Here is an 18,065-nt window from a genome sequence, read left to right on the forward strand (position 1 = left end):
GTAAATACTAAAATTGGAGGCAACCTAAATGTTCATCAATGACATCCAGTGAAATACATCATGATTTACTCATTTGGTGGAATATTATGCAGCCATATACAAAGAAAGAGACAGTTCTAAATGTACTAATAAGGAATAAGGAAAGATTTCTATGACATATTTTTAAAGTTGAAACATAAGTTGCAGAAGTGTGTACTGTAGTTATTACTTTGAAATAAAAACTGATACTATGTATCTAATCAATTTATGCATTAGAACATTATGCAATAAACTGGTAAGATGGGTTGCTTCTGTAACACAGCAGCTGGGGAGAAGAAATAGGTACTTTTTCTTTTTGTAACAGCTTTATTGATATATAATTTATATGATATGAAATTCACCAATATTGAGTATATAATTCAATAAATTTTAGTATATTTGGTATATGTACAACTATTACTACAATCTAGTTTCAGAACATTTCCATCAGCCTAAAAAGAAACCTATGTTAATTTACAATTATTACCCATTTTGTCTGTAGGTATTTACCCTTTCTGGGCATTTTGTATATGCTTTTATACCTTTGGAATTTATTTTATCTATTTTGAATTTATATCACCTATTCAAAGATACCTATCAAAAAAATAAACGATCTAACTGATCACATTATTATTCTCTCTTCTCATAAGAAGAAACTGCTTTATGAAAACGTTAAAGGAAGCCTTTGGTACTATATGCAGATAAGAGGAGACAGGAATAAAATCAGAACATTATGAACAAGATCCTATTTCCTACTTTTATTGCATCCATATTAGACCTCGTTTTGTCTTAGCATACACTGAAATTTAGATTTAATCATTGTTCACATAAGTGTAAATCTCTGTAAAAGGTCAAAATTTTACCACTCAGAAGGGAAAGAACAAATTGTTACACTGAGAAAAGATATGGGTATGAAAATAATACTGTACAGGCACTCACTTTTTATTGCCTTTTTTTTTTTTTAGGAATCCATAAACACTAATATAATCTTGTCATATATTACAAAGTTTGGCCATGTGCTAACGTTGAGATTAATAATCTGTCTCATGGTTAACTCATAAAAATCATGTAAATTTAGATTTGGATGAGGTTTCAAAACTTATCTATGACATTTTCCCAGATTTATTCCACTAGATACCAGCCAATCTAATTACTTCAATGACATCTTTAACCTTTGTGAAAATCTCTGTATCGATTTATTTATATGAATACTGTTGATTGTTAACAATCCAAGAGCTAAATTTGTTACCGGTTTCTTGTCGAGTGAATAACAGTTAATAAGTAAAATAACTATGATGATAGCAGTCTTTATTGAATATTTACCATAACCCATCACTGAACTAGAGAGATACTTTACATACATTAAGGCATTTAAATTTTTTTTTTCAACATTTATTTATTTTTGGGACAGAGAGAGACAGAGCATGAACGGGGGAGGGGCAGAGAGAGAGGGAGACACAGAATCAGAAACAGGCTCCAGGCTCTGAGCCATCAGCCCAGAGCCCGACGTGGGGCTCGAACTCACGGACCGTGAGATCGTGACCTGGCTGAAGTCGGACACTTAACCGACTGCGCCACCCAGGCGCCCCATACATACATTAAGGCATTTAGACCTCACAACCATCTAGCATGAAGTCCCTATTTTAAATCCCTTTTTCATTTTCAGTAATAAATCCCATATTTTCAGTAACAGAAACTTTTTCCTGGAGGAGTTAGTGAACATACCTAATGTCACACAGCTGCTAAATGAAAGAGCTCACATCTGAAACTAGTTTTTAATCAACATGTTTTTGTGATATACATTGTTACATTAGCCTCTTTTTGACTCCATGTTATATTTTTGTCCATTTGTCTTACTCCTTCTTATTTGACTTTGATATTTCGTCTAGTATTTTATATGTCTTGACTTGTAAAAACTTTAAATCTTTTCTAGAAAGTGGAGGGTTTAAATAAACAATCATATTGACTATTATTTGTTCACACTCTTGTACTTTATTAGGAGAAAAAATAGAGAAAAACGTGGTTTTGTGAATATTATAATATCTTTTGCCATTTAAGGACAAGCTTCCCCTCATGGAGACAGTTTGTCTTTGACCATCAATCAATATTGATTGAGTCAATATGGAGAATATAGAAAATTATGCTAGAGTTCCTGTCCTTTGGGAGCTTACATATTTAATTGTTGAGGGAAAATACATGTACAAAACCACAAATATATGAAAAGTGATAGGACTGATAATGGGTCCTTTTATATTGTAAGTCAATGGTGAAGGCAAAGACATTGTTGGAAATAGATTTTTTTTTAATATTTATTTATTTTTGAAGGAGAGAGAGAGAGAGAGAGACAGAACACGAGCGGGGGAAGAGCAGAGAGAGAGAGGGAGACACAGAATTCAAAGCAGGGTCCAGTCTCTGGGCTGTCAGCACAGACCCCAATGCGGGGCTCAAACCCACAAACCGTGAGATCATGACCCCAAAGGAATCATGACCCCAACTTCACCAACTGAGCCACCCAGGCGCCCCCGAAATAGATTTTTTTTAAGGATTGCCAATCCCTGAGGTAAATAACATTTGTATACTTTTAAGAGTTCTATAGCAAAATATTTGGACAAGATGCTCTTTAAGGTCTGTCCACCTTAAAAATAGTATTATTTTATGAATTGTATAGAACGTACCGGTTAGTGCAGTGAAATACCAATCAATAAAGGAGTAAGAGGGTTGCATGTAGGAGGTATAGACCCAGAGTGGGCCCTGAGAGTAACTGGAGAAATACAGAGAATACTTGTCCTGTGTGTGTGTGTGTTGTAGTTCGGGGTGATGGATGGAGAAGACGGTAAGTTGCTGGCCAGAGTCACCCCACTAAGCACATTTCCCCAAAATGGATGCTTGTTCAAATTTTGTCGAGCCCCTGAAAAACATGTTAAAGGAAAGGTCCAATATACTATTAGAATTAAAATGAAGACTGTGAGATACACAGAAAAGGGAGTCAATTTGTGTAGCCCATTTCAATGTTCCTTCCATCCCTAACCAATGAAGACTGAGGCACCACTCTCATCCCCACTTTCCCTTTCGAGCTCCCAAATGGTAGATCCTAACTATCGCTGCATTTTTCATACCTACTCTTTATTACAAGGCTCCACCTGTGTTCTTTTCCATCCAAGGTACTGTGACTGTTTCCTGTAAGTGCTCATTATCATCAGCTGAGGTGAGAATTACATTCTCTCCCAGTTGGCAGGGAACTACAAGGGTCTGGAAGCAAAAATCTAGGTTCAGTCTGATTTGTACAAAGCAATGGTTTCATTTAGTGGGGTAAAGGTTTTGTGTGCGTGCGTGCGTGTGTGTGTGTGTGTTTGTTTGAGAGGATGGAAAGGGTCTGCAAATAAAAGATGGCGTAGGAGGACAGCTATAAAATGGTTTTTCCTTTGCCCAAGTAGGTCGAGGGTGGCCAAGTTGGGGCCTGGTTTGGAGTTAAAAGTGGAGGCTGCTTGGTGGCAGTCGTGCAGTTCTGGGACCACCCCCGTGAGATCCAGGGCAATGGGTGTGAAGGGTTGAGAGGTGTTCCATCCACGCTGCCCAAGAAAGGCATCAGGGACTTCTCAGAGGCGCGTGCAAAAAGAAGCTAGGCCGCCCTGCTCCACCGCAGCAGGCCTGGGCCCACAGGGCGGAGGGCGGAGGGCCTCAGGCGCGCGGCCGCGCGGAGGAAGAGGCGGCGGCGACGGCGCCCACTCCCCCTCGTCCCCGCGCCCCGCCGCTCGCCTCCCGCAGCCGGGCGCCGGCGCGCTCGGCTCTTTCCGCCGCCGCCGCTGCCGCGCGCTGCCCCGTGCGCTCCTACACCTTCGGCAATTTCCGTCGGGCCCTGGCCGCCATTTTCTAGCCGCTTGTGTGTCTCGCTGGCTGCGTGGCTCGGTTCTTGTGAGCGAAGCTTTGTCCGGTTCGGCAATGGACGGGTATGTAATGGGGCCGGGAAGGAAGTGTGTGAGAGGGGATTTGGACCCTCCTTCGGCCCGGTTCGGGGTCGGCCAGAAACCCTCCGGCGGCCCCTCCCAGGGCTGGGCTGCCGTTACCCAACCCCCGCCCCATCGCACACACCCCTCCCTTCGCTTCCCCCGGCGGGCTCTGGTCGAGAAAATGAGAAGAAAGCGGGCTCGTAGACTGGAGAGGCATTGGGGCGATGGCGGGGGCGACGACCCCGGAGAGGGAGCTGGCACGGACTTGGCGGCGGGGGATGGGGTGGGAACCCCAGAACGTCTGGCCCGTCCCTGCCCCCTCTAGGAGCCATTTCGATCCGTAACCTGGGACCCGAACCCTGGGTAGCCGCGCCTGTGGGAGCGAATGTTGTGGCCAAAGAGAGAGGCCTGTGTGGGGGTTGTTAGGGGATGGGAGAAAGGCGTCTGTGTGCACCCCAGCCGTCCTCCACCTGCCCGGCCTCGCCCGGCGGGCCCAGGCTGGGGGAGATGCCGGTGGCGGGAGCTCGGGGGAAAGCTAAGTGGGAGCCGCTGGGGAAGGGGGGGGGGGCGGGGAGGGCGTGCGGCGGCGGGAGGAAGGGGGAAGGCAGATGTCATACTCCTTTGTTTTCACTTGAGTCTGGTAGTGGGGGCGGGAGACCGAAAAAAATGCCTTTTTGTGGGGGCCTAAACGTTCAAGGCTTGGCAAAAGGGCCCAGAAATTAAATCATCTGAAAAACCCAAGTGTTTGTGGTCGGCATCAGTCACATGGGCAAAGGCCAACAGCCATGGCAGAAACAAGAGCAGATAGTCAACACAGGGCCATTTTTTTTAAGCCACTTTGACCGGTTTCGGGAAAAACAAAAAGCCAGAACCGTGCTGCATCTTTGAGAGCCCTAGTGCAGATAGAATGCTGAGTGAGGTGAGGGCAAGGGCTTTGGGAAAAGACCGGGACCGGGGTCTCCCTGGTACTTAATGCTCTACATCTGAAAAGACTCTTAATGATTTAATTGTTGGAAAGGAGGCACCCTTGAGGGCGAAAAGAGAGCTGTATTGGGCCCATTTGGGGGTATAAAAACGAATCATTTAAAAAGTACATCTATTAGAATCAGTGGCAGTATATGAAGAGTCCTGTAAAATATGAGTTTATTTTAATTAAGTGTTTGGAGTTTGGTGTTTTTAAAAGATGTTAAGGGAAGACCATATCAAAGTGAACAAAGTCACCAAACTTAAGTTGTCCGGGAGGTTATCTAGAGATAATTTTCCACATGAAATCTAGATCTAAAGAAGTTTGCTATTTCCCCAGGTTAACATGAAAATTGACGGCAAAAGTTGGCACTGGAATTCATGTTTTCTGATTCTGTCAGGATAACTAAAGAATTGTTTTAAGTTTTAAACTATTAATCTAAGTATACTAGCTTTGTGGAAATGGCATTATAGTTTCTTGGGGTTTTGTTCTTTTTGATATTTAATAGGTTATTAAAAAATACCATGAGTTTAGTGATTTCATCTTAAGTTTGAAAGCAATTTTTAGAAAACTGAGTTTAAAATAGTACAAAGAATTGTCACTGACCATCTGTGTATCTGTTTTCCATTTGCATGGTTAGTGGAAGATTTATGAATGGTGAACTACCCTAAAGTTTTAGAGACCAACAGTGATCATTAAAAGAATAAGAGGTTGAAACTATTTTTTTTTTCTTTACAGAATTGTCACTGAGGTTGCAGTTGGCGTCAAGGTAGGAAAAAATTGTTTGAACCTAATGAAAACAGAATGGCTGAATCTACTGTTACCATCAATGGAAATTTTTAAGTTAGCTTTTGAAAGTTAGAGTTAACAAAACCCAAGTGTAAAGTGTTTCATTTAATTTTAAAAGTTGGATTATAGAATTTACAATCTAAATAGACAAAACTAAGTTTTTCTAGAAAGTCTGTGAGAACATTCTAAACTAGGTATGAATGGTGTTCAGGGAATGAAAAATGCTTTCAGACATGACTTTTTGTGAATATAAAAATGATATCCCAATTTTCTGAGGGGAAGTTATGGTTTTAAGTGGGCAGATAAGTGATTTGACATAAATCATATAATTTTATTAATCTAAGTGTTTTTTAACTTTTGATTATGAAGACTAAAATGTGTCAGTAGTGAGCCACATTAGAAATCAGTTATCTTGATCTTTAAAACAAGCGAAACTTGTTTCAATAATTAGCTTCAAATTAGAGTCAGAAGTAAAGAGCTGGTTTGTCTTTCTATTAAAGGAAAATAGCTGTTATGGTACAGATCATTTGGAATCTTTCCCTCACTTTTTGGCCAGGAAAACTACTCCTTTAGACCTTAGTTCTAATACTTAGGCCTTTGATTTCCTTGAATCGTTGCACATTTTAACAGCATAATATGTTAAAATTTTTGTTTGCAAACCTGTCTGCCGTGTTTGGGCATGGTCCTTGTCTTCTGTCTTTTTAATTTTTCAAGCCTGGCACAACATACTCCAAACCTGATATACAAATACTTGTTGGATGCAGTAACATTTCCCCCTTTCAAATGTGAGCAGTCTTGAGAGGCTGTGTCCTTAGTATAGTGATGGTGACTATTCACAGTATTTTTTGTGATAGTCTTTAGAATACTTTAGGGAATATTTTGTATTTCCTTGCTTATTTTCTGTTCTCTGCCCTGTAGTACACTGGATACTTTTCCATGCTTTAAATTTTTTTTTTTTAATGTTTTATTTATTTTTGAGAGAGAGAGGGAGGGAGACAGAGCACCATTGGAGTGTGGGGCAGAGAGAGAGAGAGACAGACAGACCCAACAGAATCTAAAGCAGGCTCCAGGCTCTGAGCTGTCAGCACAGAGCCCAACACGGGACTTGAACCTATGAACGATGAGATCATGACCTGAACCTGAGGTTATGACCTGAGTAAAAGTTGGATGCTTAACCAGCTAAGCCATCCAGGCTCCCCACTTACCATGCTTTAATATTTAGGCTTATTTGTTGAGTTTCTACTATGTACATTGGGGGAGAAAGAGCTTTTTCTGGGGAAGGCATTTTTATTTGTCAGTGTTATTTTGTAAGTTGAGGTAGTTGCGGGATTTGAAATCAGGAATAGCTCAAGAGTGCAAGATGTAAAGTGTATAGTTAGGTATCCTATGGAATTTTGTAAAAGAATAAATGACCCAAGTCTGAGTTGTTCACTGTTAGTGGGTGAGGAGAGAAGGAATTCAGACAGGAGCCACCTTGAGTAGGCCCAGAGATAGGAGGAGACTCGGGATTGGATGTCCAGGTATGGTTTATTGGTTCTACCAGTTTCTGTATTAGTGGTTTGAGGAGAAAAAAATGGAAAATGATGTAAAAATAATTGCCAACCATTTTTTTTAATCCTTTGTTTAATATAAAAGTTTGAATAACCGAAGTTTTGTTTTATGAACTTTTCTGAGACAGTGGTTAAGAATTTTTGCTTTGGAGTCATGCATATGTACAAGTAGTTAAGTTCTCATTGTATATATATTTCTGTGTGCCCTTAAAAAAATTCAAAGTGGAAGGTATGTCTCCCCAAATCCCAGTCCTGTTTCTCAGGTGTAGGTAATTATGTTAAATTTTTCCTGGTGCTTTTTTTCCCTCTGAGGTGTTACCATTTTGTAGATTATCAAACATTAGCATCCTTGCTTACTTATACAGATGGATTCATAACACATGTACTGGCCCACATCTTGCCTTTTAAAAACATAACTTTATTGAGATTCAATTTGATATAAAATAAACTGGACATATTTTAAGTATACAGCATCTATGAGACCATTATCACAATCAAGATAATGAACATATCATTTTGCCCTTTTGTAATCCTTCCTTCTGCCTTTCTTTCTCCAACCACTGATCTGCTTTCTGTCACTATAGGTTGTTGGCATTTTATAGAATTTTAAACGAATCCGTATGTACTCCCCTTTTATTTGGTCTTATTTCACTGTGTGATTATTTTGAAATTTACCCGTGTTGTCTGTCAATAGTCCATTCCTTTTTATTGCTTAGTAGTATTACATTTTATGGATATACAGCAATTTATCATTCAACTCTTGATGGACATTTGTTTTTTTTCCAGTTTTTGACTGTTGTAAATAAAGCTGTGAACATTCCTGTAAAAGTCTTTGTGTGAACTTTTCGTTTGTCTTGGGGAAATACCTTTGATGGGAATGGTTAGATCATATGATACACATATGTTCTTAACTTTTTAAGAAACTGCAGACTATTTTCCAAAGTGGTTGTATAATTTTACATTGCCACCAATAGGGTATGAGATTTCCAGTCCTTCTGCATCCTTTCCAATGCTTGTCTTTCTGATTCTAGACATTCTAGAGGGGGTGAAGTGGTAATCTTGTGGTTTTAATTTGCATTTCACTAATGTCTGTTATGTTAAATATCTTTTCATGTGTTTTCTTTTGCCAGCTGCATATCATCTTTGGTGAAGTATCTCTTGAGATCGCCTGCCCACTTTTTAAATTGGGTTACTATTGAGTTTTAAGAAGCCTTCATTCTGGTTATAAGTCCTTTATCAGATATATGGTTCATAGATTTTTTTTTTTTTTTTTTTGCCATTTGTAATTTCATTCTCTCAGTAGTGTCTTTTAAAGAACAGCAATTTTTAATTCTGATGACCTTTACCATTTTTGTCTTCTTATGGCTTGTGCTTTTCATGTCTTGTCTAAGCCATCTTTGCCTAACCCAAGGTTACAAAGATTTTTTTTCCTTTGATTTGTAATAGAAGTTTCATAGTTTTGGGTTTTGCATTTGAGTTTTTTTTTTTTTTTTCTTTTCTTTCTTTTTTTTAATATGGTGCATTTCTTTTTTGGGGGGTATGGAGTTAAACTTTTTCCAGCACTGTTGAAAAGGCTGTCTTTTGTTCATTGAATTGCTTTGCACCTTTGTCAAAAATCAGCTATCTGTATGAGTGGTTCTATTTCTGTACTGTATCCTTTTCCATTGACCCATTTTTGTCCATGTAGATGCCAAAAACATACTGTCTTAATTACTGTGACTTTATGTTAAGGCTTGACATCAAGCAATCATGGTTTTCTTTATTTTTTTTTTAAAGTTGTTTTGGCTCTTCTATGTCCTTCATATTTTCATAGGAGTCAGTTTCTACAGAAAAGCTTGCTGGGATTTTATTGGAAGTAACTTGAATGTAAAAAGCAATTTGAGGTAAATTGACATCATGACAATGTTGAAGTTTCCCACTCATGAACACAATTTATCCATTTACTTAGATCTTCTTTAATTTCTTTTAGCAGTGTTTAGGTTTTTTTAAATTTATTTTGAGAGAGAGTGAGAGTGCGCATGTGTGCAGGAGTGAGGGAGGGGCAGAGGGAAGGGGAGAGAGAGAATCCTAAGCAGGCTCTGTACTGACTGAGGAGCCCGATGCAGGGCTCGAACCCACAAACCATGAGATCATGATCTGAGCCGAAATCAGGCACTGGATGCTTAACCCACTGAGCCACCCAGGCGCCCCAGCAGTGTTTAGTTTTCATTGTACAGTTTTTGTACATTTTGTCAGATTTATTCCTATTTCAGTGTTTTTTGGTGCTGTTATAAATGGTATTTTTAAAATCTCAGTTTCTAGTTAGTAGTGGAGAAAAATACAAATATTTTGTGTATTGTTCTTGTATTATTCACTCTTGCCAAACTCACTTAAGATATAATAGCTTTTTTTGTAGACGCTATCAGGTTTTCTACATAGACTGTCTTACTTTTTCCTTTCCTATCTGGATGCCGTTTTTTTCCTGTGATATCTTAGTACGGTGCTGAATAGAAGTGATGATATTAGGGTGAACACCTAAATGCTATTCTTTCTTAAATGTTTGGGCAGTTCACCAGTGAAGTTGTGTGGGCCTGATGTTGTTTTCTTTGTGGAGGTTTTAAATGACACATTTAGTTTATTTAATAGATCCAGGACTACTCAGGTTATCTATTTCTTCTTAAGTGAACTTTGGTGATTTGTGCCTTCCATGTGAATTAGTCCATTTCATCCAAGTTACTGAGTGTATTTGCATAGAGTTGTTTATGATAATTACCTTTTTATACTTTTGACGTCTGTAGAATCTGTAGTGCTGTCACTTTTTTCATTCCTGATATTGATCATTTGTGTCTTTTCTCTTTTTTTCGTTGTCAGTCTAGCTAGAGATTATTGATTTTATTAATAGTCTCCAAAAATCAGCTTTTGGTTTCATTGAGTTTTCTATTTCCTATTTTATTGATAACTACTGTTTTAATTTTCTTCTGCTTTGCATTTAGTTCTTTTTCAACTTAGTTATGTTGAAGCTGGTATTGTTGACGTGATACTTTTCTAACATAGAGGTTTAGTGCTATATATTTTCCTTTTTTTATTTTTTTAATTAAAAATTTTTTAATGTTTTTATTTATTTTGGAGAGACAGAGCGTGAGCAGGGGAGGGGCAGAGAGAGAGAGACACAGAATCTGAAGCAGGCTCCAGGTTTTGAGCTGTTAGCACAGCTGGGCTTGAACTTGTGAACTGAAAGATCATGACCTGAGCCAAAGTCGGACGCTTCACTGACTAAGCCACCGAGGTGCCCCTATATATTACCCTCCTAAGTACAGCTTTTGTGGCCTCTCTCAGATTTTTTTTTTTTTTTTTTTTTTAAGTTTATTCATTTCGAGAGAAAGAGAGAGAGAGAACCCCAAGCAGGCTCTGCACTGTCAGTGCGGAGCCGGATGCGGGGCTGGAACTCGGGAACGTGAAATCATGACCTGAGCTGAAATCAAGAGATGCATACTTAACCGACTGAGCTACCCAAGCTGAGTTACCTAAGCACCCCTGCATCTCTCTAATTTTGACATGCATACTTTTTATTCAGTTCAAAATGCGTTGTGATACATTTTTCTGCCCCATGTGTAACGAGAAGTATGTTATTTATTTAATTGCCAAATATTATGAGTGGTCCATAGATGTTTGTTACTTTTCTCGTTTAATTTTTTTTTTAGTTTGTTTTTGAGAGAGCTAGATCCTCGCGCACTCGTGCACACGCACGTGGGAGAGGGGCAGAGAGAGAGGGAGACACACTCTGAAACAGGCTCCAAGCTGTCAGCACAGAACCTGATACAGGGCTCGAATCCATGAACTGTGAGATAATGACCTGGGCCGAAGTTGGGTGCTTAACCAACAGATGCCCAGATGCCCCAATGTGTCTATTATTTTAATTCAATTCCATTGTGGCTAGAGAACATATTGTAAGACTTGAATCTTTGTAAATTTGTTGAGACTTGTTTTATGATCCAAATATCATATATCTTAAGTTTTATGTGCACTTGATAGATATGTGTGTTCTCCTCTTGGGTAGTGTTTTATAAATGTCATTTGTTTATTGATAATATTGTTGAAGTGATCTCTGTCCTTCTTGATTTTCTGTGTATTGTGCTATCATATTGAGAGAAGGATATTGAAATTTCCTCTTTTACCTGTGCATGTCTACGTTTCTCCTTGCAGTTCCAGTTTTTATTTATTTATTTATTTATATATTTATTTATTTATTTATTTTAAGTTTATGATTAGTACATGAATGTTTAGGATTACTATGTCTTCTTTGTGCATTGACTCCTTTTTTATTATGTAGTGACCATTTTATCCTTGGTAATACTCTTTGCTTTAAAATCTACTTTTATGATAGAGCCATTCTGGCTTTCTTTTGAATAGGGTTCACATGGTATATCTTTTTCCATTCTTTTACTTTTAACCTATTTGTGTCCTTAGATTTAAAATGTGTTTTTTGTAGATAGCATAAAGTTGGAATTCCATTTTTACATCCAACTTAACACTCTCTTGTTTTGACTAATAAGATTAGTTTTAAAACTACTACTTTGCTGTTTTTCTGTTTGTGCTTTGTGTTCTTTGTTCCCTTTTTCTGCTATCTTTTGGATGATACTGTTTTAATTCCATTATATCTCTTGTTAACTGATTAGCTTATAACTCTGGTTATATTGGTGGCTGGTTTTAGGAGTTGTATCATACATCTCTAACTTACAGTCTTCTTTCCAGACTTATTTCTTCTCTCTTGGCCTCTGTACTATTGGTATCGTATATTTTACTTTTGTATATGTTACAAGTCATATATTATTTGTTGAAACAGCCAATTATCTTTTAAATACTACTTAATAAGAAAAATATTTTCTATATTACTCATAACACAGTTGTGTGCATGCATTGAATATTCGGGGGGATTTTCCACAGATTCCCAGAGCTGCCTCTGTGCAACTCTCTTTGGTACTTTGCTGCAGAAACCCTACTTGCTTTGGTCTCCTTGGACTCATGTCCTCTTAGGGAGTTTTTGAAGTTTGGCCAGTTTCTCCACCTGGGCTGTGCCATGGCCTGGTCTTTCAAGATAGTAAGCTGGGGCAATCATGGACTGACCTTACTTGTTTTCTGAATTTCAGGGATCATTGTCCATCATTGTCTGGTTCTTGAAAACCATTGTTACACATGTCATGTGTAATTTTTTTTTTTTTTTTTTTTTTTTTAAGTTTCAGTGGGAAACTCGTGCATATTACACCGTCTTGCCTGGAAGTACAAGTCCACCTATTTTTTCCTTTTTTCAAAAAAAATTACATAATGTCTGTAGTTCTAGATCTGCCTCATTCTTTGTTATATGGCTACACCACAATGTCGTTTCTATGTTGATGACATAGTTTGATTCTAGTTTGCAGTTAAAGAGTATGTGGAAATATTTACAATGGAAGTAAAAATCCTGTGTCAAATGAAATTTACAGTTTAAAAGTTTATGAAAACCAGAATGCCAAAAGGATTCTTTCCACAACTATGTATGGGAATGCCTGTTTCTCCACACCCTTATTAATTCTGGGTTTTGAACAATTTAGAGTATCACCTAATTTTAGGCTAAAAAATTGTTTTACAATTTATATTTTGAAACCAGGTCCTCAGTTAATATTAACTGATTTGCACTACATATAGAATATCTGAATTTTATAACTTTAGGGTTTGTTGAAATTTCATTTTTCATTACCCTTATAAATTTGATGTAGCTACTCAGTTGATTTTAGACTTCTTTTTGGTTAGCTTAGTGAGAGTATAAAAAGAAATTTGTGAGTTTTTTTTAAAGATTTTTTAAAAAATTTATTTATTTATTCTGGGTGGGGGCAGAAAGAGAGGGAGAGAGAATTCTTAGCAGGCTCCACACTCAGCACAGAGTCTGACAAGGGGCTTAATCTCATGATCAGGAGATCACGATCTGAGCTGAAATCACAAGTTGGGTGCTTAACCAACTGAGCCACCCAGATGCCTTGGAAATTTGTGAATTTTTAATAAAGAGATTTGTTGCATTTCTGTAAAATGGTTTTTTTGTTCTTTGTAATTTGTAATTAACTTCATGGTTTCATTTCTATACTCTTAACCATTTTGCCACTGAAATCGCAGTATAATCGGCCTTTTACTGAGGAAAACAGAAATGAATGAAGTGATTGCACAGTAATTCAAGATTATACTCCTTGTGGTAAAATGTTAACTTTTTGGATGGATATTTTAAACAGTGAAATTGGTGCTAGCTCTCATACTAAATTAACTACTAAATGAAGCCTTTAAAACTGGACAATAGAGGACATATTTGTTAAAATAAGTTATTAGCATTTTCCATGTTGGATCTCACTGGTATTTAGAAAGCACTGTTTGTAAATTGTTGAACTTAACTGTTTGAGATGTGAATTCACCAACATGGGCTTTTTAGATAATTGGAATGAAATAATGCTAGTTGTTTTTTTTGTAACGATTGAATATAACTGGTTGTTTATAGTAAGTATGTTATTAAAAACTTCCGTTTGGGCTTTTAGAGTGTGATTTTTCTTAAAATGCTACATATGCATGCTTAGGTGTTTATATTTGAATTGCAAGTTACAGACATTTATAGTGTGCCTACAAAATGCCAACACTGTTAACTGGTAATTCAGAAACACTGAGAATATGTGCTCTTTGAAGGTAGAGGTAGGGACCTTATTTGTTTTATTGCTCTTCCATCATCAGTAGTATGTGTTAAGTAGTACATACACACTAAATATTTAATAACTCCTAATGGGTCTGGCTTCAGTATGCTTATCATCTCAAGCCACTTATCAGTGAAAAGATAAACATCAATTTTATTTCATAACATTTCTTCCTTTTTGCTGGAGATCCAAAAGAACTGTGCCTTCTAGGACCTCATCTGGTTAAAGAGATAACACAAGGTTTAAGCAAGTGCCTATGGCTGTTATAAAAGAGATTAGTCTGGTTTGGTAGGATCAGAGTAGACCTCACGAAAGTAGTGAGTTGTGACCTGTACGTTAAAAATAGTTGGGGAGAGGAGGTGAGTAGTGTATGTTGAGGGAATGACATGGCCAGAGTTGTGTTGATGGGCTGGCACAAATTGAGAACCACTGAATAGCTTTTGTGTCAGTAGATTTGTATATGAATTTGAGAGAAAGATGGCACATAGGTTGTAGAAGGTCTCAAGTGCAGGTTATGAAATCTGTACTTCATCTGGTAGGCACTATTCTGTAAATACTGGTAAGTTCCCATACATAAAAAGTAGCTCATTATTATCCTCTTGTTAGAATTTGGAGAATTAACTCCAAAAAGACTGGCTTTGGTATTACGTGGGGTGCTATAAATTAGAATTATGAGTCTCTATCAATTTAAAATTTAAACTCTTATGTGGTCTCTTTGTGTTGCTAAAGTGTAATATTTAGTTTTGGACATACTGCATTAGGGGCTTAAGGTGTTTAAGTAATATTTTTACTTTAGAAGTGGTAAAAGTATCACAGAAACTTATCATGAAAGATGTGTTTTTGAGCAATGATTTTTTTTATACCTATTGTGAAATTTGAACATAGAAAAAGACCTGATAGTTATGAACCACTGTTTGTCACTTAGTCCCAATAATCATCAATAAACCATTGCTAGAATTTGTGATATTCACTGTACTTTTCTCCTATGTTATTTAAAAAAAAAAAAATTTTTTTTATGTTTATTCATTTTTGAAAGACAGAGAGAAAGACAGAGCACAAGCAGGGGTGGGGCGGAGAGAAAGGGGGACACAGAAACTGAAACAGGCTCCAGGCTCTGAGCTGTCAGCACAGAGCCCGACGTGGGGCTCGAACTCCCGAACTGCGAGATCATGACCTGAGCTGAAGTCGGATGCTTAACTGACTGAGCCTCCCAGGCGCCCCTCTCCTATGTTATTTTGAGATGAGTAGCATATACAGTATTTTACTTGTAATGTTTTGGTGTGTCTCATAAAGATAAGAATTTTTTTTTTTTTTTTTTTGATATAACCGCAATACTGTTAGGACACACACACAAAAAAACATTCCTTAATGTTATCAAGTGCCAAATTAATGTTAAAATTTTTAATTTTTGGGGCGCCTGGGTGGCTCAGTCAGTTGAGCATCCGACTTTAGCTTAGGTCATGATCTCATGGTCTGTGAGTTCGAGTCCTGTGTCCGGTTCTGTGCTGACAGCTCAGAGCTTGAGGTCTGCTTCTGATTCTGTGGATCCCCCTCTCTCTGCCCCTCCACCTCTTGTGCTCTGTGTCTCTCTCTGAAAAACTAAATAAAAACATAAAAAAAATTGAATAAAAAAACATTTTAATTGTCTCATAAAGGTCAAAGTATTTGTTACAGGGTTTTTTGTTGTTTTTTTTTTGTTGTTGTTGTTTTTTTTTTTTTTTTTTTTTTTTTGGTGAGGAGAGATCAGGATGAAACAAGATGAGCAAATTCAATAGGTTGATAAGCCTTTTTTTAGTTTTTTTTTTTTTAATCTGCATGTTATCCTTTCACTCGTGAAGTTTGTTTTTTTTTAACATTGCATTTTATTAAACATTTTTTTTCATGTTTTATTTTATTTTTGAGAGAGAGAGAGAGAGACAGAGAGACAGAGAGGGAGCAGGGGAGGGACAAAGAATCTGAATCAGGCTTCAGGCTCTGAGCTATCAGCACAGAGCCCTGCACAGAGCCTGATGCGGGGCTGGAAATCACAGGCAGTAAGATCATGACCTGAGATGAAGTCGGATGCTTAACCAGCTAAGCCACCCAGCCGTCTCATTGCATTTTATTTTTGAAGAAAACTTGTTGATTCTACAGAATTGCCCCCCGAGTCTGCATCTACTAATTGTGTTCTGATGTTAAAATTTAAAATGTTCATGTATCTGTCAATTGGTTTTGGATCTAGAGACTATCATATTCTTTTTGTTTGTTTTTGGTAATTTATAAGTGGTGGTATGTTTTTACATTAGAAGACATATATTTGATTTTTGTGTGTGTCTGTAATGTTATTCCCAATAATATTTCTTATAATAACTTCTTTCACCTTTTTTGTGTTCATCATTTTGTGCTTAGCATAGTTCAGTAGACATCTGTTATCAGTATTCTTAAAGGATATGTAAAAGAAATGTATCTTAAAGTTCACTTAAAATTTATATGATGGAAAGACAGTATTAAAGTTCAACTTAAATTGTAGTTATTGATGGTAGACAAGAATTTTTTAGCGGAGGTCTTGTCAAGAACATGTGATTTAGAATTTGCTAGCAGGCTAGAGTATGGCCTCTCTATAACATTGAAGGTAATCTCTGAGCTTTAGTTTAACAAATTTTTAAATGGTCTTAATAGGACTTACCTCAAAAGTTATTTTGGAGAGTAAATGAAATAACATGTAAGATTTAGCGCAGAATGGCACATAAGTGCTCAAATGAGGATCATGGTTGTTACTGTAGCTCTTTACTCTGTACACCTGATTTGGGAGGAACACCACAGTGGACTCCCAGATATGAACTTTTTAAACTGGCTGTTAGAGACAAAATTTTTTCTTTAAAAATTAAAATTAAAATTTTTAAAAAGTTTATTTATTTTTGAGAGAGAGTGTATGCACACATGTGCCAGGTAGGGGAGGGGCAGAGAGAGAGGGGGACGAGAATCTGAAGCCAGCTCCCCGCTGACAGCAGAGTCTCTGATGTGGGGCTCAAACTCATGAGCCACAAGATCATTATCTGAGCTGAAGTCAAATGCTTAACTGACTGAACCACACTGGTGCCCCCAAATTAAATATTTTATTGAAGTATAGTTGACATACATAGTATTAGTTTCAGGTGTACATAATTTTTTTCAATAGCTTACTAATTTTTTTTAGTAATCTCTGTAATCTCAAGTAATCCTTAGTAATCTCAAGACCCCGAAATCAAAGGAGTCACATGCTTTTCCAAGCTGAGCCAGCCAGGTATCCCCTCAAGTGTACATAAGTTTTTTTTTTGTTTTTTTTTTTTTTTAACATTTATTTATTTTTGAGAGAGAGAGAGAGAGAGAGAGAGCATGAACAGGGGAGGGTCAGAGGAAGAGGGAGACACATAATCTGAAACAGGCTCCAGGCTCTGACCTGTCAGCACAGAGCCCGACGCGGGGCTCGAACCCACAGACCGCGAGATCATGACCTGAGCCGAAGTCGGACGCTTAACCGACTGAGCCACCCAGGCACCCCTGTACATAAGTTTTTAAGAGAGCTTTGAGTCCAGGTTAAAAATAGCTGGGCAGATAACCCTACAGAGAGAATTAGTAAATTAAAACATAAAAATTACTCAGAATTTAACACAGAGCAACAAAAAAGCAGAGGTTAAAAGAGGAAAGGAAGAGAAATTCTAATAAATTATCTAGACTACGAGAAAGCGAAAGTTAAAGATTGCAGCGAAGTGGAATATGAAAGTTTAAAAACCTCCTAATTTACCATAATTGATGAGCTTCATGAATTCTTAGATTTAGGAAGCACAAGAAAACCTAGCCACATCACAGTGAAAGAGCAAGCCGTTAGACACACGGAAGAGCTTTAAAGCAGCCATAGAAAAACCAGATTTCCCAAGAAGGAGTAACAACTGTAAAGATACAATATGCTTCTTCAGCAACATGGGGGTCCAGAAGATGGTGAAATAGTATCTTCAAGGTGTTGAATGAAAATAACTGTCTACCTGTTATTTTGTAGTCCGCTAAATTATCACTTAAAGAGAAGAACAAAATAGTTATTTCAGAAACCCCTTTTCCCTTCACCCTCCCCCAAAAAAGGCAATTGAGGAAATTTATC

At 37.6% G+C, this 18,065-nt stretch overlaps 1 protein-coding gene across 5 annotated transcripts in view; it reads left to right on the forward strand.

Annotated features, from left to right (window-relative positions):
- Window positions 1-3,520: 3,520 nt before the first annotated feature.
- The window catches only part of PTBP2 (polypyrimidine tract binding protein 2), an 84,179-nt gene continuing 69,634 nt past the window's right edge, over window positions 3,521-18,065 (forward strand). For 4 of the 5 annotated variants that reach the window (XM_045478375.1, XM_045478376.1, XM_045478377.1 and 1 more), the window contains exons 1-2: window positions 3,521-3,965; window positions 5,668-5,698. In XM_045478375.1, the coding sequence (XP_045334331.1) occupies window positions 3,958-3,965; window positions 5,668-5,698 (39 nt within the window). In that variant the 5' untranslated portion in view covers window positions 3,521-3,957. Of the gene's footprint in view, window positions 3,966-4,251; window positions 4,329-5,667; window positions 5,699-18,065 lie in introns of those variants that run through there. The other variant, XM_045478379.1, reaches the window with a different exon arrangement.

This window comes from Leopardus geoffroyi, chromosome C1 (genome assembly GCF_018350155.1).
Source record: "Leopardus geoffroyi isolate Oge1 chromosome C1, O.geoffroyi_Oge1_pat1.0, whole genome shotgun sequence".
Lineage (NCBI taxonomy): Eukaryota > Metazoa > Chordata > Mammalia > Carnivora > Felidae > Leopardus > Leopardus geoffroyi.